Source organism: Lipophrys pholis (genome assembly GCF_963383615.2).
Source record: "Lipophrys pholis genome assembly, chromosome: 16".
NCBI lineage: Eukaryota > Metazoa > Chordata > Actinopteri > Blenniiformes > Blenniidae > Lipophrys > Lipophrys pholis.
The window spans coordinates 2925136-2945818 of NC_137634.1; the positions used below are offsets into that span (position 1 = coordinate 2925136).

Sequence of the window (20683 nt, forward strand, 5' to 3'; positions counted from 1 at the left end):
TCAAATCAAGCAAAACAAAAGTGCTTCTGTTCCATGTTGCACAAGTTCTCGGCAGAATCATGTTTTTGCAGATCTGACATTTCAACCTGAGCTCTTCTCTCCCACAATGCTTCCTGCTCTGGTTCTGAATCAGCCTGTTCAGACACTCACAGGAATGTATGATTGCCCCACCGTCTAACTTATACACAGAAGCCAAACATATCAGGAAACAACCTCACAGTCCGTCACACTTCTTCAGCTGAGCCGGACCAGAGAGAACAATCCTCCGATAGAGAACAGGAACCGTCATGGAAGCTGCACTGGCTCTAAAAACGATGGTGGTTGTGACGGTTGTGGTGCTGGGTGGAGCGGCGCCAACCCCTCCGCACAGCGAGGAAGAGGTGACCAAAGCTCAGGTAAACATCACCGTGCACATGTTGGATTGATCGCTGGATTTGGAAGTTTGGAATTTGAAGGGTTTTCTCTTTTAAGCCTTGGAAGCAAAAGTGGTTGAGAAGTTTTCAGCAATTTTACTTGTGAAAGCGTCACTAATGTTCCCTGTTTCAGAGACGCCCCATGTGTTTGTTATTTAATGTTGAAGGTATACCTTCAAGGTTGCCAATTTTCGCTCAGTTTTCAGTTCAACTTTGCAATTGCAGGTGTGTTCTGGGTATAGAAGCATCAGACTTCTACAAAAACATCAATGGCAAAATAAAATGAAATCTGCTTGATGATCAAATTATAAACATCCAGAGTCAGAAGTAGTAAAACCGTCGGATTGGTTTGTGACATTTTTCCCAGAATTTCACTTTAAAAACTCATAAAACTGCCAAAATGGCTGAATGTGGCATCCATGCATGCATGTAAATTGTAATAATAAATCAATAGTTGTACAAGCTGATAGACAGACCTTCAAACCTTCTTCTAAGGGCCAAATGTTATAACGTCACTCGACATGTCTTTGTCCCCGGAGGCTCAGAGTCACTCGTAGAGGACTGAGCTGGCACAGGGAGTTTTCAGTCAATCATTGAGCTGTTGCTTCGTATCAAGATGGAATGAAACAACTTGACAGTACCTGCAAAGAATAAATACGCCTGCACTTGTTCTGATCCTCCTCAAAGGTTCACATGAAAAGTCTTCCTTTCCCTTTTCGAACGAGTCAAATGTGTGTGATATTGAAATGGGCTTTTTTCCCATTTGTTTCATCTAATTGTAATCATTCCTGCATTTGAAATATATAAATGAATCAAATCAAGTCAAACATCTGACCTTTATGAGCCTAGTTTGTCAGTTAATGGGTACAACCAACATGAACACTTGTCTTTTCAGGAGTACCTGTCCAGGTTTTTCTCTGACGTTGGGGTCAGTGCCCCCAACAGTGTCTGGCGCAGCTCTCTGGACTCTTTTGAGGACACTCTCAAAACGATGCAGGAGTTTTTTGGGCTGCAGGTGACGGGTCAGTTGGACTCCAACACGCTGGAGGTGATGAGTCGCCGGCGCTGTGGGTTCACCGATGTGACCAGCTACAGTCACTTCGACGGGAGACCGAAATGGACCAAGCCAATCATCACTTATAGGTAATACACCTCTTTAAAAAAACAGTACTGGTGGTTTTTTCAGTTCATTTAAGTGTGAAACATATGATTTACGCCCAACAGGGTGACACAATACACTCCAGACTTGAGCCAAAGAGAAGTGGACGACACTTTAGCCAAGGCTCTCCAACTGTACAGTGACGTAACTCCTCTGGATTTCAAGCAGATCGAGAGCGGCACCGCGGACATGATGATCAAGTTCAACGGTAGAGGTAAAAGCTGCTTCCATCGCCCTTTGGAAAAACAACAACAAAATAAAATGCTTGCTTCAATGGTTCCCAGCCCTTTTCCTCTGGATCTCCACCAAACACTCAACTTCACAGTGATGCCACTCATGAATGTGACGCAACCTGGAAACCACTGATGTGATGGCTTAAAGGCGAAACATTATCAATATACGACTGAGGCACTGATGTAATATTACCGGGAATTATTTCTTTAACTTTTATTTCACAGAATTTTGATTTTATCTAAATTTTCTATTCATGTTATCGCTTTGATTTATCAGTTTAATACTAAATTTAGAGATACCAACACTGAAAAAAGCTGATCCATGAGTGTATTGAGTCAATAAAAGCATGAGAACCAATGAAAAACAATGGTAAAAGTGAGAGTTAAAAAAACTATAAGAATGGAAGACTTGATCACAAATGAAAGGTTTCCTATGTAATTTCATATCAAAAATAAATAACATTCAGAGGACCTGGAAATCAAACACGTAGAAAACTGGAAGACTGTCACTCTAATACCTCCTTAACCACAAGAAATCTCCAAATGTTTATGTTTCAATTTCATATTTTGAGTACATTTGAATAAAAACCTAGATTTTCTGGAAAAGAGCTATAGACTATAAACTATAGATAAATATGGAAAAATTATCAAATGTGCTTCAGAAAGCAGAAAGTGTGTACAAACATGTGAGTGAGAAAAGTAGAGAAACTCCTGGTGATGGTGTTTTTTTTTTCTTTTCTTCATGATGGGGTTGTTAATCAGGTGGTGATGAAGAGGATGATAAACCTTCACTGATGCCTTCTCGCGTGCACATAAAAAAAACGTTTCATATAAAATTGGGTGTCATCAGAATCACAGGCTGATGGAATGATCTGCGGGAGGCAGCGTGTCGAACAGAAGCATGCAAGCGTCCTATATCCCCGGGGCAAACCCCGAGAGAGCTGCACGTCAGGTGATTTACATATTAGGACCCGATGATGTCAAGACATCTGGTTTAGTTTAGGGGTCTCACACAAGATAATGTCACGACAGGATGAACAAGGATGATCAACAATCTAGCACTTCTGACTGGCTGGCGCCAGGGTAAGAGCACAAAACAGATCTTCTGATCACACAAAAGTAACCCATAAAAACAAGATGAAGAAAATAATCAGAAAATATACTTCAATGGTTTTTGACATATGCAGCTCTTAGTCGGAGAAATACGGTAGTTTCAAAAACAAATGTCCTCAGCTATCTGTGTTACTGCTCAGATTTAAACTTTTCCTTCACTCTGTTCTTTTAAATTGAGACCATGGAGATTTTGCTCCATTCGATGGATCACAGGGCGTCTTGGCGCACGCTTTCTCACCTGGACAAGGGATGGGAGGCGACACCCACTTTGATGAAGATGAAGTCTGGACGCTCTCAGCACAAGGTGCAGGAACAGTGATCGCGTCACGTTGCTCCAGCCGGTGAAAAACACCACATTAACGTCATCGTTGTGTTCGTGCAGGAGCCAACCTGTTCCTGGTGGCGGCCCATGAGTTCGGCCACGCTCTGGGACTCGGCCACTCTAAGCTCCAGACGGCGCTGATGTTTCCCACCTACCAGTACCTGAACACCGACGGATACAAGCTGCCAGACGACGACGTCCAGGGAGTTCAGGCTCTGTATGGTGAGATTCATCCTCAGAGAGAAGACACCTGGTTCTACTGGGTTTAACAGACGACAACTTTGTGTAACAACTGTTCTTAAAAGTGCTATATTAATAGTTATTATTATAATTATTATTATTATTATTATAGAGACGTTCCTGCAGAGCCTCATCTTTATTTTCATTATTTTCTACTGAAGGAGTCAGATCCACATCAGATCAGGACACAGCTAAACCAGATCCACTATCCCCCATAAAACCTTTGCCAAATCCCCACGATGCACCTGATCCCGCATCAGAACCTGCTCCAGACAGATGTGACACACGTCTGGCTTTCGACGCCGTGACCACGATTCAAGGGAATCTGTACTTCTTTAAAGACGGGTGAGACATTTTCCTTCTTGTCATTGATTAAATGAATCAGTCTGAGGGCTGCAGTTATTGTGTCGTGTTGATGTCTGCATGTTCACAATGTTTTGGTGGTTTTTTTTCCGTCAGATATTGCTGGAGGAGGATCAGCTCCTGGGGTGGAATCAGCGTGAAGCCGATTCAGTCCATCTGGGCAGGAATCAGCAAAGTGGATGCTGCTTATGAGTTCAAGTCAGACAACACTGTCTTTTTATTTCAAGGTACCAAAATGAATCCCTCATAAACACACATAGGATTGGTCAAAAGTTTAAAATTTCTTATTATCATGTCGGCCCACTGGGATTTGTCCCGGTCTGCCAGCTGGCCAGTACACTCCTGGGTACTTTGTATTTTCAGTAAATACTTGATTACACCAGGGAAAGAAATAAAAAAGTGTGTTGCTGTTGTAAAATCCATTTCTTCCGATCTGCGTTCGTCTAGTTTTGCCTGACCCCCCAACACGATGTGTGACACCAAACCTTTTTACTTGCCATTGTAGTAATGAACTGTATTTACAGACAGAGGTATTCATAAGTCTAGCTGATGTACAAGATTATACTGGTCTTTACTCTATAGCTCCTTCTGCCACCCCCATTACCAATTAATCTAATCAATACTCTGACATTCCATCACAAGTCTCAACTCACGAAATCAGGTTCTAGATGATTAAAAGTCACATTAACTGTTGAAGAACTGATGAAAACCTGCTGGGAACATAACTTTTCTCAAACTCTGCCCCACAGGGGATCAGTACTGGGGGTTCACAGGAAACACTGCGCTGCCAGGTTACCCCAAACACATCCGTGAGCTCGGCTTCCCTTCAACCATCGACAATGTGGACGCCGCCGTCCACGTGTCCTTCACAAGCCGAACCCTCTTCTTTGTGGGCAACCGATACTGGAGGTGAGTGTTCAGACTTACAAACTGTAAGGTTCAGAAAATCTTTCAGGTATCTTTGCTTTGACTCATTTTATCTGCATGTCTGTAGCATTACAATTTTAGGTGTCCGTTTCCATGACAACATGTTCGGACTGACGGACAAGACAAAACCAAAAGTTTTCAAATCCCTGAATGTAAGGGAGCAGGAAGTAGATTAACGTCTATTCTATCCCCTTATCTCAAATAATCATTTTCCATTGAAAATTAAAAGCAAACAGCAAATATCAAAACAAAATAACTATGAAGTCTGAACGTCCTACATAGCCGCTCCCACTTGCATCAGTTTTAATTCTCAAAAAATAAACCCCACGTTGATTCGCTTACATCATTTTCTTTCTGTATTTTGATTTTCAAAAAAAGAAAATTTTGATTTAATTACTTTTGTTAAATCTTGTGTGTGTTTTACTATCGACTGAGTCCTTGTCTTGATTTTTCCACAACTGGACCCCGTTTGAAACGTTGTCGTGTAAAAGGAAAATGTCTCAAGCATGAAAACTCCCAACAAAAGGGTTTAATTCAGTACTTGATGTAGGGATCCCCCCCCTCTTGCTAATGAATCGCTCAATGTTCCACTTCAAGCTACAACGACAGGCGGGGTGAAATGGACGATGGATTCCCGAAGTTCATCCACACCGACCTCCCTGGCCTCGGGTTCAGAGTGGACGCCGCGTTTGAGAACAAAGGTGAGACTGGCGCCACAGATCAGGTGGTTTGGTGCAACGTCACACTCTTGTCTTGGTACGACAGTGACGACACACTCCTTCCTTTCAGGGTACCTCTACTTCTCGTTCGGATCCCGTCAGACTGAGTACCACTACGTACGCAGGAGAGCCATTCGCACCCTCTCCGACTACGAGTGGATGGACTGTTAAAAACTGATCACACACACACACACACACACACACACACACACACACACACACACACACACACACACACACACACACACACACACACACACACACACACACACACACACACACACACACACAGACAGCACATGCAGTTTTCAATTTGATCTGGAGTGTCCAGAATGATTTACCTGCGAATGTTTTGCTCGTTAGAGAAGTAATGGACGACCCTGTCGTCAAACTCATTTTGTCAGGTTAAGGCGTTCTGAAGGGGGGACGTCCGGTAGAAATGGGGGGACAGGGAGTGGGCGGGTCTGTTTCAGTTAATTTCAGTGGCTTGGTGATAGAATAGAATGCTTTTACTGTCATTATACTTGTACAAAGTGAATTAAAATACAGTGTGTAAAACGGCGTGTGTGCAAGGCTGTAACTACGATTGAAGGCACAGAGGTTTAGACCTGGAGGTTTTGTCAAATTGTAGGTAATAAAAGATTAATCACTGCATGGGTATCTGGTTTGATTGACAGCAGAAGAAAGACAACAACTAAAGAAAGGAAGAGGGCAGAATCAATGAGCAAACAAGAGGAGATGAGAGAGAGAGGAGTTTGCCTTCCTTTCTTTCTTTCTTTCTTTCTTTCTTTTGAGCGGTGGGAATGCTATGGACGAGCTGGAACCAGCAGGTGGCGGTAGTGCAACTTCACGGATGCCAACTGTCATTGAACCCAAGTGAAGAGGAAGAAGAAGGGAAACAGTCATCAGGGATGAAAAAGCTGCTGGTAAGAGACAGAGAGGGAAACAGTCATCAGGGACGACGAGAGCTGTGGGAAACAATGTAGATAGAACCAGCAGATGGCGGTAATGCAACTTTATGGATGCAAGAAGAAGAAGAAGAAGATGATATGACAGGAAGGGAGTGGTTTGTGAAAAACTGGAAGACACAGAACATGCATGAATGCCGTACTGAGCAAATCGTAAATTTCCACCTCCTATTCAAGGTGTTATAAACCTGGCAAAGAGAAACATTGCACGCCATGGAAGCTGGAAAGGACAAAGTGAAAATCATTTCCTCACATGAGACGCTTCATTCGACAACACTGAAACATGATCTTGACACGACGCCAAAAAACCACAAATACATCAAAGCACAGGTTCAAAGTGAAACGATTACATGCTGAGATTCAGGAAGACAAAATTCAAGATATTAAGAATAATTTTCAGCTTGCTTGCACACGAATCAATGGAAATGAATGGAAGAGAAGAACTTGTCTATCTGCATGTGAAGCTTCACAATGTGTGTGTCGCTCAAACGTTTCCCTTCTTCTTCTTCCAGGTCTTCTTCTTGGGGTTCGTGTCGACGATCAGCTGAGACTGACGCTTCATGGCGTCACGCGAGATGACGCCGGCCTCCTCGTCCTCGCGCTCGTCCTCTGTGGCGCGGCGAGACAAAGAGGAACTTTAGAACCACGTGAAGGCTCCGCGGTCAGGCAGCGGCGGCTCGACTCACCGTCGTCGAAGAGTTCCTGTGTTTGATCTCCGGGCAGTTTGATTCTGGTGTTGTACTCTGGAAGTTTCCCCTCCATCTTGACGAGGAACTGCAACATGAAGCAGCACGATGGAAACGTTTTTTTTATTAATCTTTTGAAAACAGTACAAATTGCAACGCTGACAAACAAATCAGATAAATACAAGTTAACAAAAATAACTTTTATTTACAAAAAAACAACCCATAAGCTATTTGCATAATAGAAAGGAAAGGAAAATTGAAGAATATGAAATGAGGTTAAAAAAACAAACAACAAAAAGGCAATAGAGTTGCCTATAATAAATAAGCAAACGCTCCATCGTTCTCCTCCAAACGGACATTCGCAGTGTTTCTGCATGCACATCTGACCCGCCCCCTTCTCCACTCTCAGCCAATCACAGGCCAGCTCGCTCTAATGGTGCGTTCAGGTGACACAAAAGAATAGGAACTAACAAACATCATCGCAAAACCATATCATTGCAACAAGAACACAACTGCAGAGATGTCACACTATTATATGTTATATATTATTATATATTGTTATATATTGGCAGGAAGCCCCGCCCCCTTTTCCCTGAGCTTTTTAGCAAAACCGGTTGTCATTTTTATGTTGGTGTTGTGGGGGGTGTTGTCGGCAGCTGCTGAAAGTAAATAAAAACTTACTTGTAATCTAACTTGGTTACTTTTAAAAACAAGTAATCAGCCAAGTAACTAAGTTACTTTTTAAAGGAGTAACTAGCAATCAATAATCTGAGTTTTTTTTCAAGATAACTATGGCAACACAGTTAATGAGTATTCTAAAACTACGAGTTAATTTAACTGATTACCTTCGCCAAAGAAAGTTGGGTGAGATATCTTTATTTATTGGTTTATTTATTGGTTTGTATGTTTGTATCTATTTTACCAACTTTTCGCAAAAACTATTAACCCGGATTGCATGAATGAAATCTTCAGGGATGATTCGTCATCATCCAAGGACCAGTCGATTAGATGTGGGGATTGAACAGATCCTGCTGAAGTGAGATATTTTCTCCATTGTCGACACGCTGGAGCGCCGCTTTGCGCCGTCTGTCAGGCCTGAAGCTGACCCCACCCACCCCCACCCTCCCAGCCAATCACACGCCAACAGAACATCATTTAACCGAAACATATGCGCTCTACCGCCCATTCTCGTTTAAGTACATTTTTTTAATGATGTTCCTTCGCTCACTCTGTGCTGTGATAACAAGGAAAGTAAACCTTCTGCATGAGAAAGCGAAGGGTGAATTAAAAAGCGAGTTGCCGGCAGCTGGTTGACGGTACGTGAAGTGTTTTCCTCACCGCCTCCTCCTCCATCTCCTTCATGACAACTGCCACGTCCGTCTCTTGAAGCTCCGCCTGCATCGCCTGCAGTTTCTGCTCGCACTGCTTCATCAGCTCCACCACAAACTCCTCCGAGTCGGGATGAGCTTCCACATGCATGTCTTCGCTCTGGAAGTTGATCAATGGAAGTGGAAGGGGACATTTTTAGATCCTGATGATCCTGATATATAGTTGATAATCGAGCGTTGCGGCTTTCACCACTGAGACGTGTTGCAGTTTGTCCGCCAGGTGCTCCACTCCAGCTCGGGCGGCGCTGAGAGTCTTAGTCAGCCAGTCCCGATGCTCCTTGGCGGGTTTGCACTTCTGCTGCTGAGCCTGCAGCTGCCCCTCGCACTCCTCCAGGGTCCGCCGGTCACTAATCACAGCGCAGAGACAAGATGGCCGCTGGTGATCGAGCACGGTGAGAAGTTTGAATTGACGAAGCTGAGTCTCACCTGCAGAGTTTGGCCTCCCCAGAATACTTCATGTCGTCAAGCTGTCGGCTCTGGAGCTTTTTATGCTCCTTCAGCTGCAGCAGGACTCCCTCGTTCTCCACTTTCACTTCCTCCAGGTGTTGATATGTGTCCTTTTGAGAAGTAAATCGCTCCACTATCTCCTACACGTGAGCAAAAGAATAAAAAATTCACATAATGCAGCTGTTTCTCTTTTTCTTTTAAATTTCTTCACATACACACCTGCATATTTGTGGTTCCGGTGGCCTCTTTGATGCTCCTGTAGATCTCTTCAAAGGTGGAAATGGCTTTCTCCTCTTCGGCCGCCGTCCTGGTGGTGCTGCGCTGCGCCTCGCTGCTCATTTCATCCGGCTGCATCACCGCTCTCTGAGCCTGCGGATGAGAACGGCCAAAATCACACCTGTTGAGAATGAATCCATGAATGGATTGGCTCTGGCACACTATGGGGCAGAGAAAAATCACCATCCGCTGAGGAAATTATGGAATGAATTATGTGTAACAATAAACACAGTCAACAAACTCCAACGCGGGTGATGAACCAGCGCATGAGAATCCAGTCGGAACACAGACACGTATTGTCAGCGTGCGTCTCACCCGCCGATCATTTTTCTCGGCCTCGGCTTTGCACAGCTCGAAGTCCCTCCTGTAGCTCGCGATTATTCGCTCTCTCTCCTTTCGCTCTCGGTGGAGCTGCTCCTCCAGCCGCTGCAGCTCCGCCTGCAGGAGGAACAATGAGAGGCGGCACAGAGGCGACGGGGGAACCGAGGGTTTAAAACAAACACGGACATCGTGATGCTTCTTCGACATGAACGCTGTTTGTAGAAGAGGCTGCAGTTCACCTTGTAATCTTCTTTATCGACCTTTGCATTCTTGTAAATGAGCTGCATGCTCTGCAGTTCCCCCCTGTGCATCAGGATCTCCTCATTCAGACTGTCTAGTTGGCCCTGGAACGTCAGACTCTCATCCTGAATGAGGAGGAAGGAGTTTGAAGACGTTAGAAGATTCTGTGTTTCCCTTTGTACTGGAGCTTAATGTTGCTGCTTGAAGAACACATTAGATCTCAAGCAACTTCCTGGTGAAACAAATAAAGAATAAATGATAGTTCTCTTCTATAATAGTCAGTTTGATGGGATCAGATGTGTTTCAGTCCAGTGATATTGATCTGAATTCTGCGATCAGGAGCCTGAGCAAATTCCCGCTCATTGGTTACAAACTGAACAAAGACAAACCTGCAGGTGGCTTTTGATTTTCAGGTAGTTGGCCATGATGTTCTCACTCTCTTTGCACTTCAACTGGGTTTTCTCCAGCTTGTTTTCAAGAGTCCGCCGCTTCTGAAGTCAAATCAGCAAGTTTCACCAAAACATTAGAACTTTCAGTAAATATTAATAATTATTAGTAGTATTGCCAATTGCATTGAGAAGATGTGTAACACACGTGCCATGCCATGGTCCTCGTTTTTCCAGACACCAGGACAAATCGTCCCAGCCTCTGATTTCTGCCGCTTGTATTCGACTTTCAGCTCCTCCAGGTGGCGCCGGTGCGTCCTGGTGATGTGCTTCAGGGCGTTGAGCAGCTTCGACTCGGACAGACTCTTCTCTTGTAATGTTGTGAGGGCTTTCTGAACATGTGAGACACAAAACTGGCTCATCTATCATTGGCAAAATAGAAAATATATATGCATTTTCTTTTTATAGATTGAATGAATGGATGAATTGTTTATTTTTGTCACAGTGACAGTGCAAAAATTGCAAGGATACCAGTGGGAAGACTTTTATTTCTCATTGGAAATAATATTTCTAATGTTTGCTCATGCATTGATCCATTTTTGTTTGGACTGTTTTTGGCCTTTGCATCAACATATTGTTTGAAATGGGGAAGTCGTTCTTGCATACTTCTAATCAAACACCCTACTTTCATGACATAATCTCACTGTAGCATTAACTTGTTAAATTTTTCATAAATTTCACCCGAAAGCTAACTATCCCTAACTTCTGTGAGTTGTGTATATCTACCCATTTCAGCTGTCATCAAAGATTACAATGTAAATCACAATTATCAGAAAAGGAAATCGCACTTTCTCACTTGTGGGACTAATAACCATATATTTGATCGAATCTTTTCATTGCTGCTCATCTCACCTCCTCCGACTTGTTGCGGAGGCCGTGCTTCTCCAAGGCTCTGGTGTGAAAAGCTGCTCTGATGATTCGTTCATCGCCCTGCAGACAAAAACACCAAACTGCTTTAAGTCTACAAGCAACAGAGCAGGTGGGTTCTGCTCGGATTCTCACAGAAACGTCACTTGAGGACAAAGTCAGCCAGAAGAAGGGAAGCTGGAGCTGCTTCTGTGGCTTCACTCACATCACTGGCCTCAGCCAGCTCCTTGTACAGCCTCTTGTTGTCCTGCCTCAGCTGGCGCAGGGAATCACTGTTCCTCTCGATGATGGACTGGGAGCTCTCATAATGCGCGTTTCTGTCGCCCTCTGGTGGACAAAGGCAAACATTGCATCAACAATGCAGCGACTCGTCGGTCTCAATACTGTTTAAATTTGTTCCAGTGAACCATCAGCCAGTTAAACTCACCGAGAAGCTGGATTTTCCTCTGGAACTCAGTTATCTGGTCGTACAGTGAAGGTTTGATCCTGGTGAAAGCCATTATCGGTGATTTCCGGAGGAAAAGCACTTCACGTACGTTTCTGTCTGGACCGTGAGTTGTTGCTTAGCAGCGTGTCAACACAGCCTCGTTTCCGGTGAAAGTTCACGTCAATCATTTATCATTCAGTGTGTAAAAATCATAATTTAATAAACAAATAAATCATGTTCAAATTGACTGTAAAGGTGTAATGGCATATTATGATTGCAAAAATAAGGACATAGAATTTATAGTTAGTTCAATAATTCTAATTGGAAAATTTCACATTGACAAATGCAGATTAGCAAAGGTAAACCCACATTTTGTTAAGTTCTATATTGAATTTAAAGAACACATGTTGCTGCTCCTCAGAGTCCCCCAGCTTATTTTTCCCAGGAAATCCTATATTTACAAGGTTTCCCTGTTTGAAATTGAGCTGCTGTCTGATTTAACGTGACGTTTAAGACGAGCGCCCCCACACTTCATTGGTGAGGACAAGAACTGCATGCAGGCTGGCGACTTTTTTAAAGTGAAAGAGCGATGATTCGCCCTCATGCACAAATAAAAATAAATAAAATTAGCCTAATTTTAGACATGATCATGACAAAACTGAAAATAAAACAAAAAACAAAAAGGAAATGCATCGGTAAAGACAACATTTTACCAATATTTTCGAGACCCCCCCACCCGTACTCTGTGTGTGTGTGAGAGAGACAAATCCAAATGAATAAACAGTCTCTTTATTAATTTATTTTATATATTCCATGTCGTATAATTATCTTAAAGAGCATAATATAAAGCATTTCAGCAGAAAGCTCATATTTGCAATTTTTCTGTGGGAACAAATGTACTGGGGCTCACGGGTGACCCATCCAAGATGGCGGCCGCGAGATAGCGCGCGTCACGTTCACGGGGAAAGAATTGCGGGCTTCACGTAAAGAACTACATCTCCCAGTCTTCCGGGGCACCGTTGACGTCACAAGCACACCCCTCGCTGTGATTGGCTGCGCATGTCCGTCCTCTCCACCCCCCGCCGCTGAAGGTGAACGCTGTTTACTGTTGCAGGAGTCACACACTCCTTCTTCCAGGCCAAAATGTCATCCAGTGGACTTCTCACCCTGCAGGCTGGAGTCTGCAAGCGACTGGTGAGTGAAGCGGTGACCTGAATCCATCTTTGTGTTGCTTAAATGTCACATTAAACTACAGAGGAGTGGTAGAACAATATGGCAGCGCAGGGCCTGCTGCTGCTGCTGCTGCTGCTGATTGGACCTGTTGGAGAGGCTGTAGGGTCTTTAGTTAAAGTGACATTAAAGAAGAGGAATTTAAGTGGTTTTAGTGGGATTATCTACGTGTTTCTCCAGCCTTTAGGGGTTTATCACTGTGGGAGAGGCTAACAACAGGAAGAACAGCTGCTAACCAGCAGACATTATAATCACAATAAAGGTGTATTTCTATTTAACATACTGCTTTTGAACGTGATGTCGGTTTGAAAAATAGAAAATATGTTGACTAATCCTGTTTCTCAACAGCTTATTTAACGTGCAGTTCATGCATCAAGAGTATATTTTTAATTCTCATGATAAAACCACTCGGTTTCAGTATCTGCTGGGTGTTAATGTCCTTTAAGAGGGCATGTTTTAGAAGGAAAACTGTCTCCAATTCGAATTTATTATGTATTCATCCATACATATATTTTTTAAATCCCAGGCTCACAAGTACATCTCAAGGACCTACACATCTCGTCCCTCCCTCAATGTAAGTCATACTCCTCAGACCTCCTATTCTTCATTAATATTGGATTGTAAATGGTTTGTGTGCTGAACGCTTGTGATGTCAGGAGGTGGTCATCGTCAGCGCCGTCCGCACTCCAATGGGCTCCTTCAAAGGCAGCCTGGCCGCCGTCCCGGCCACCAAACTGGGCTCCATCGCCATCAAAGGAGCCATAGACCGAGCAGGTAATCCTGGACCGCTGCAGTCTGGAGCTCCTCTGGACGGGTTCCCTCAAGCATGTTGATAATCATTCCTATCTGTGATTTATTCTACTATAAACCCATAAAATAAGGCAAAAATGACTATAAGTTAAAATAGGTAGAACTGATAAAATATGAAAAATAACTCAACCAGTGAAAACGTGTAAAAGAAAAACATGAAAAAATGGTTCAAATTGATAGAAAAAAGTAAAAATAGCTCCGATGGGGGCTGAAACAGTTCAAGTCACTGAGAAATAATGAGAGAAAAACATCTAAAGGGCTAAGAAAATATAAAAACTGTTCAAGATCTTTAAAAAAAAGATGTGAAAACATTAAGCTGGGCTTCAAAAACAGTTCAAAATATAATCAAATGTTTTTTTTTGAATCGTTATAAAACTTAAGTGCAATATAAAACACAATTTTGGGCGATATGACAAAACTTTATGATTCTGTTTTAGTGTCAAAGGTTAAACTTGTTTTTATTTTATTTGATAGAAACCGACTGAAATGACTCTCGGTGATAAAAGTTGCACAGCTCTTTTTTTTTAGGGTTCTTTTTATTTTCTTGTAATCAAACTTTTATGTAACAAGAAGAAAGTTAGTCTCAGCGAAACCAATCTGATCATATTTACTTCGATCAATAATTACCTTCACGCCGTATTGTTCTGTGTGAAGTGCTTCCAAACATTTTTGTTGCAGGACAAGAAGAGCTCCGTCTTCATTGGACCTTTTTATTACTGATTACTTCCGTCAGAAAGATCTTTATTCTGCAGGCAAACTTCTTCACTGTGACGTCTTTTGTATTGTTTGTTTTTATTGGAGGACTTTTACAGGTAATGTCATAAACACAGTTTTTAAAGTGGAAAACAAGTAATTAAACTTATATAAGAACAGAAAGTCACACAGAAGCAGAATTGAACCTCTGAAGCTGAAGATCAGGAAGCTCCGGATCTCAAATCAAACTGCTTATTTTCACTTTTCACAATATACAAGGTGATATAATGTTACAGTTCTGCATGAACTCGTACCGTATCGAGCTGCATGTTGCTGAAATGCCGTGGAAGTCATGGAAAATGTGACGGGAGAACCTGGAGCGGTAGATCTGGAAGGGAACGTTCAGTGAAAAGAAATACAGACAGCGGCGGAGAATAGAAACATTAAAGTGAATCAGTTTAGCGATCGGGGGACAAAGCTGGCGCAGTAAAAACAAGCAGACGTTCCAATGGATCAAATAAAACTGTAAAAGTGCAGCACTTGTTAGTATTAAGCCCCGTTTCCACAGTGCCCCTTGGTGCCGGTACGGGTCAGGCTGGAACCGGTTGTTGTGCGTTTCCACTGACTCAGAACCGTTACCAACCGGTACCATTGGGAACCATTTCTCGCTACCCCTCCACTTGGGGTACCAGGCACAATGTGCCGGATATGAGCGGGAGGGGCTTCAACACTGCCGTCTGCTCATTGGTCCGTGACAACCGCTGTTCTCCCAGCAAGCAGCCATTTCCAATCAGTTCTTCTGCAGCAATCAGGAAACTTTTTTGAAAATGTCCTCCCGTTATGGCGTCACATCCTGCATGATTACGCCACCGTTCATAACCCCGCCTACATTTCAAACCGTTCCCCGTGTAATGGAAACGCGGCACTGATACGGGTCTGGTTACGGATAGTCAACCCCCACCTGACCGGCACCGGTACCAAGGGGCACTGTGGAAACGGGGCTTTATTGGTCTTGGAACCCAGAACCCAGAGCTGCATGACATATTGCAGACGTATCGTTACTGTGATATAAACATCCATAAATATCTATATCATTAAAGACGGAACTGCAGTGATTATTGTTTTGGATGGATTTATAATTTGCAACCTCAGAATGTTTAAGAAAAAAAAAAAGGATTATTATGACATCAAAATGTTATTTGCTTATTCCATCGAGGCCAGAAGCTCAAAATGACTGAACTCACTAAAGCACTGCTCTTCTGAAGCGCTGCTGGTGAGAACGGCTTTGTGATGGGAAATCATTCAGTCGATGTAAAGTAGAGAAGAGCGAGTTCATTAACCTCAACCAGCAACGCTCCACTGGGTATATTATCACCAGTAACCTGTGTTTTCTTTGGTTCTGTGTTGAGGAATCGCTCCGGAGGAGGTGCAGGAGGTCTACATGGGAAACGTGCTGCAGGCCGGAGAAGGACAAGCTCCGACCAGACAGGCTCTGCTGGGAGCAGGTAGGAACCCGGGCCGGGCCTGGAGGTCACCGCTGCTTCTGGGAAATAATGAGATCAGTTTTTACCGCCGCGAGGATCTGGAATTATCGAAGGGTCCCGACCAAGTCCCGTCAGTTCGGAATTCCGTAATTCGAAAGCACGGCCCCGCTTTTCTAAAACACGGTGCAGATCACGCTCGCTGCTATATTTGTGACACAAAGTGCAAAGCCCCGGCGGGGATACTTTAATCTGAGGAAGCTCCTGGTTCAGTACTAGATTGATTTATTTTGTTAATTTTTGACCGGCTCAGATCTACCATCACAGATCTACAGCTCTACCATCACAGATCTATAGCTCTACCATCACAGATTTACAGTTCTACCATCACAGATCGATAGATCTACCATCACAGTTTTACAGCTCTACCATCACAGATCTACCATAACGATGTTTCCAGAAGGGAAAGGGATAGGATGTGTGGAGCTGGATTTTATTTTGAGCATTATTAATTAAAAAACACGGCATAGGTGTAGTTAAGAGTTTTATTGTTAAAGGTTATATATAGAGAGAGAAATAAAAATGCTAAATTTAATTATTATTTTAAAATTTTATCATGAAACAAATTAACATTTATTACCACATAAACACACACAAAAGTACTGAAAATTGGTACCGCTGAGTACTGGTACCGGTACCATATTGGTTGAAATGTACGTAGTACCCTTCCCGAACTGTAATGGAGTCAAATCCCTGACCGTGTCTGCAGGTCTGACTGTCGGCACTCCGGCAACAACCATCAACAAAGTGTGTGCGTCTGGGATGAAGTCCATCATGCTGGCCGCTCAGAGTCTCATGTGTGGACACCAGGTACACATGTCCTGTCTTTTAACGTCGCCGGCGGCCTGAAACACAAAACAAGCTGTGTTTACTGTCAGCTGGCAGGGATGAGCGGCACGCCGAGACCTGGTGTGTGTGTGTGTGTGTGTGTGTGTTCAGGATGTGATGGTGGCAGGAGGCATGGAGAGCATGTCCAACGTCCCGTACGTCATGCCCAGGGAGACGCCGACCTACGGAGGAGTGAGGATGGAGGACCTCATCGTGAAGGACGGACTCACGGACGTCTACAACAAGTTCCACATGGTCGCCGTCCGCCTGCCGCTCCACGTTCACGCAAAATGACGCGCCGCTTGACGCCGCTTGTGTTTATTTTAATTTCGTAAATTTTTCTTTCAACAGGGAAACTGTGCGGAGAACACCGCAAAGACCAGCAGCATCACCCGAGAGGAGCAGGACGTCTACGCCATCGGCTCCTACAGCCGCAGCAAAGCGGCGTTCGAGTCCGGCGTGCTGGCCCGGGAGATCGTACCCGTCAGCATTCCTCAGAGAGGTGACGGGAACAAAATGCCGCCGCCGCACAGAGCCAGGGAACTGACGCCGCCGTGTGTTGGCAGGTAAACCGGACGTGGTGGTGTCGGAGGACGAGGAGTGGAGGAGGGTCGACTTCAGCAAGGTTCCCAAGCTGAGGGCCGTGTTCCAGAAGGAGAACGGTAACGACCACATTTCATCCAATCAGCCGGGGAGTTCGGCTTCATAGTCATAATAAAAACCTGAAATGGCTCCACTGCTTTGACCTTTTATCACACAAGCAGCTGTAAATGAAAATATACTTTGGACTTAAAGTCATTTGATCTCTTTTTAAAATCAAAACGCAATCAAGGCTTTACAATCTGAAGTAATTTCACCAGATTTGTTTGTAAGTTTTTATTTTCACAATATGCATGTCTTGACTTCAACAGTTCATTGAGTCTTTTGTAAAAATGTATATCGTTCACAGTTTGCTCCTTATTAGTTCAACCGTTCATCCCTCCTGCTCTCGGCCCGTCTGACTTTTTTACTCTTTGTTTTAAATTTCAGGCACGGTGACGGCGGCTAACGCCAGCACGCTGAACGACGGCGCCGCCGCTCTGGTTTTGATGACCGCCGACGCCGCAAAGAGACTCGGCGTCACTCCGCTGGCCAAGATCGTCTGTAAGACACACACACACACACACACACACACACACACACACACACACACACACACACACACACACACACACACACACACACAAATCTCTGAACACATGTGTTCAGTTTGATTTTTTTTGGGTGGACCTGATGGGAGTCTCTTCCCCCCCCCCCACCCCCACATGTACCTGCTGTTAATGGTGGTTATCGTTGAGCAGTTATTGGTTGAAATGTGGATTTTAATATTTTTGTTCTTCACGTTCAGCTTTTGCCGACGCCGCAGTGGCGCCCATTGATTTCCCCATCGCTCCTGCTTTCGCTGTACCAAAGGTGGGTGTCGGTATGACCTCCAAGTGCTGTTATGACTCGACAGTCTCTCTGGATGTTTTCTAGAATGACTGTATTCACCCCCCCCCCCCCACCCCCCCCCCCCCCCCCCCCCCCAGGCTCTAGATGCAGCAGGACTGAAGAAGGAGGACATCTCCATGTGGGAGATCAACGAAGCCTTCAGCGTGGTCGTGCTCGCCAACATCAAGATGCTGGACATCGACCCCAGCAAGGTCAACGTCAACGGGGGCGCCGTGTCGCTGGGACACCCCATCGGGTAAGCAGTTTGGGGGGGATGGAGGTTGGGTGGGGGGTCTCTTCAGATCAGACTATGGCAGGACGAGGACGGTCAAACGGGATCATCCAGGTCTTTCTTCATGTTGGAACAGGAAGGGTTCATCTCCAATTCAATGGATTAAAGAGCTGAGCAAATACTTTTGGCGATATAAGGTATTTATTAGGGATCACACTTCCTGGCCTCCCGCTCCCCAACAGATCTTTCAGATTTGAGTCTCGGATACGGATCCTTGTTCTCGTTTATTGCGAATATACTTGTCGTATATTCTAGTAGCTACTTAAGTTGTCTGAAACTAAAAACTTCACTGGAAGAAGCTTTGCTGAGCTGCAATTAACGTAAAACTCACTTATAGAATCAAAATGCTTCCCAGAATGATGTCGGGACGTATTTTAACTTCATTACAACAACAGATATCACAGTTCCACTCAGTGCTGTATTGTAAAGAAGTGAGCATTTATATTTGGAGTCTCTAATCCACTTGGGGGGGTTAGTGGAAAAAGACGACTAAAAACGACGTCATTCGAACTGTGACAAGAAAATCTAAATTCATAAACATGAATTTTACTTATAAGTGAAACAGTTTGACTAGAATATAAACTTCAATAAAGTACATTATAAACAGCATTCAGTAGATTTTCATGTTTTTTTTTACTTTAGGAATAGGGCATTTTAATGATTTTTAACTTTTAGCAAAGTCAATTTTAAGTTTTTTTTCTTCAAGAATAATACTTTTTTTTTTTTTTTACTTCATGACTAGTAAATCTTTTATGTTTTGGATTTTAAAACTAGTGACTAGTTTTAACTTTATGAATAGAGAATTTTAGAGTTCTTCACTTTAAGAACAGTGAATAAAAATTTCAAAAACATGAAAATTCACTATTCATAAAGTGAAAAAACGTCCCAACACAGAAACGGTGACGTTACAGATACGAGAATCTTCTCACTGCACAAGTGGAACAAACGTCATGTGTGAAAAAACCCTTCTACTTTACTCTTCTATTTTATTTTTTTAACACATTTGAAACCTGTGTTTTCTGAGTCTCGATTAAAAAACCCTTTCCCGTCTGCGTCCTTCAGGATGTCTGGAGCCAGGATCGTGGGTCACATGGTTCACAACCTGCAGCCGGGTCAGTACGGCCTGGCGGGCATCTGCAACGGCGGCGGAGGAGCGTCGTCCATCATCATCCAGAAGCTGTAGAAGAAGCTTTGATTCACTGTGTGACTGAGGGATGAACGTGTTACTGCTGCAGCTCCGGTGGCCTTAATCACACAGCCGCATTCGAGTCGTTTCACTCGAACTCCGTCGTGACTCTAAAGTTAAACACTCCTTTGGTGGAAGAGTTCTCTGGATCCATATTTAACTCTGAAGTGAGCAAATGAATAGTTTCTTATCAAAGTACTGTTTTGTCTCCAGCTGTGTCTGACGGTGCAACAAGATTAGAAATGTTTTAATACAGTAAATGTATTTTAATTGTCTGGCGCTGTCATTTCAGATTTGGCCACTAGATGGTGTAGCTTTTCTTTATGGAGAAAAGCCGTTTTTTTGGTCACCAAGTTGTACTTGAATTGTTAAATTCTAAGCAATTAAATGCAGGATTTTAGACTTTGTATTTTGTGCTGATTTGTCAAAGTAAATGTTAAATACATGTACACACCCCCTGGAATGAGGCGATGTGCATTTGACTTTCCACTGATCCGCTCAAGCAGACTCCACCTGTTTTTATAAAATCTAAAGTGAGAGGACATGTTTCTGGCTCCAACACACCTTGATCACACACAATAATCTACTACGGTGTAGAAATATTCTAGTATACTAAATGATCTACTACAATATGTCTTTGTAGATGTACACATATTCTATTAGATCCTTTGTGGTAAAACCTCCCAAAAAAAAGCGCCACAACAATATGAAAACGCAGCGTTTCCTGTGGGATCCGAGAGAAGGCGTTCCTCCCACCACGTCACTTCCGCATTCCTCTCCCGTCTCTGACCTCCTGGAGAGCGTTTGCTGTTCAACGGTACAAAATTCTAAAAAAGAATAAATGTGTTAACATTCTACTGCGCATGTGATGAAGGCGATGATTCTCTTTCGCTGTTAATTTTTACGGTGAAAATAATAAAATTAACATGGACTATGGTGTAATAATCTCGTTAAATTGGAGATTCATGCTCATATTGCTCCTGTTTCTTTTTACTTAAAGGACATTTTTCAACTGTTTTCCCTCCCTCGTCCTTTAATTCGACAGCAGGACCGAAACGACTGCACACGGGACATTTGT

General features: G+C 43.5%; 3 protein-coding genes across 3 annotated transcripts; 2 read left to right on the forward strand and 1 right to left on the reverse strand.

Annotated features, from left to right (window-relative positions):
• The first annotated feature begins 53 nt into the window (after nt 1-53).
• mmp30 (matrix metallopeptidase 30) lies at nt 54-6143 on the forward strand. The gene is made up of 10 exons (XM_080483210.1): nt 54-395; nt 1309-1556; nt 1638-1786; nt 3097-3222; nt 3301-3462; nt 3642-3825; nt 3940-4070; nt 4593-4752; nt 5368-5471; nt 5560-6143. The coding sequence occupies exons 1-10, from the start codon at nt 288-290 to the stop codon at nt 5658-5660; spliced, it is 1473 nt and encodes a 490-aa protein (XP_080339336.1). The 5' UTR covers nt 54-287; the 3' UTR covers nt 5661-6143.
• Nucleotides 6144-6490: 347 nt separating this feature from the next.
• odad3 (outer dynein arm docking complex subunit 3) lies at nt 6491-11707 on the reverse strand. The gene is made up of 13 exons (XM_080483701.1): nt 11556-11707; nt 11334-11455; nt 11114-11191; nt 10414-10593; nt 10205-10306; nt 9815-9940; nt 9570-9692; nt 9198-9347; nt 8958-9118; nt 8722-8878; nt 8482-8631; nt 7144-7231; nt 6491-7066 (listed from the first exon to the last, which is right to left on the reverse strand). The coding sequence occupies exons 1-13, from the start codon at nt 11626-11628 to the stop codon at nt 6942-6944; spliced, it is 1635 nt and encodes a 544-aa protein (XP_080339827.1). The 5' UTR covers nt 11629-11707; the 3' UTR covers nt 6491-6941.
• Nucleotides 11708-12600: 893 nt separating this feature from the next.
• acat1 (acetyl-CoA acetyltransferase 1) lies at nt 12601-20012 on the forward strand. Its single transcript, XM_080484108.1, has 12 exons — nt 12601-12749; nt 13312-13359; nt 13442-13559; nt 15698-15793; nt 16539-16639; nt 16769-16912; nt 17009-17159; nt 17224-17319; nt 17687-17800; nt 18045-18109; nt 18226-18383; nt 19482-20012. The coding sequence occupies exons 1-12, from the start codon at nt 12699-12701 to the stop codon at nt 19600-19602; spliced, it is 1263 nt and encodes a 420-aa protein (XP_080340234.1). The 5' UTR covers nt 12601-12698; the 3' UTR covers nt 19603-20012.
• The last annotated feature ends 671 nt before the right edge of the window (nt 20013-20683 follow it).

Coding starts and splice junctions, on each gene's coding strand:
- mmp30 (XM_080483210.1), top strand. CDS start 288: ATGGAAGCTGCACTGGCTCTAAAAACGATGGTGGTTGTGACGGTTGTG. Junction 3,223..3,300: donor CTGGACGCTCTCAGCACAAG/GTGCAGGAACAG, acceptor GTGTTCGTGCAG/GAGCCAACCTGTTCCTGGTG. Junction 4,753..5,367: donor GTGGGCAACCGATACTGGAG/GTGAGTGTTCAG, acceptor TTCCACTTCAAG/CTACAACGACAGGCGGGGTG.
- odad3 (XM_080483701.1), bottom strand. CDS start 11,628: ATGGCTTTCACCAGGATCAAACCTTCACTGTACGACCAGATAACTGAG. Junction 10,594..11,113: donor TCCGCAACAAGTCGGAGGAG/GTGAGATGAGCA, acceptor TCACATGTTCAG/AAAGCCCTCACAACATTACA. Junction 9,348..9,569: donor CCGAGAAAAATGATCGGCGG/GTGAGACGCACG, acceptor TCTCATCCGCAG/GCTCAGAGAGCGGTGATGCA.
- acat1 (XM_080484108.1), top strand. CDS start 12,699: ATGTCATCCAGTGGACTTCTCACCCTGCAGGCTGGAGTCTGCAAGCGA. Junction 12,750..13,311: donor CTGGAGTCTGCAAGCGACTG/GTGAGTGAAGCG, acceptor TTTAAATCCCAG/GCTCACAAGTACATCTCAAG. Junction 17,160..17,223: donor CGTCAGCATTCCTCAGAGAG/GTGACGGGAACA, acceptor GTGTGTTGGCAG/GTAAACCGGACGTGGTGGTG.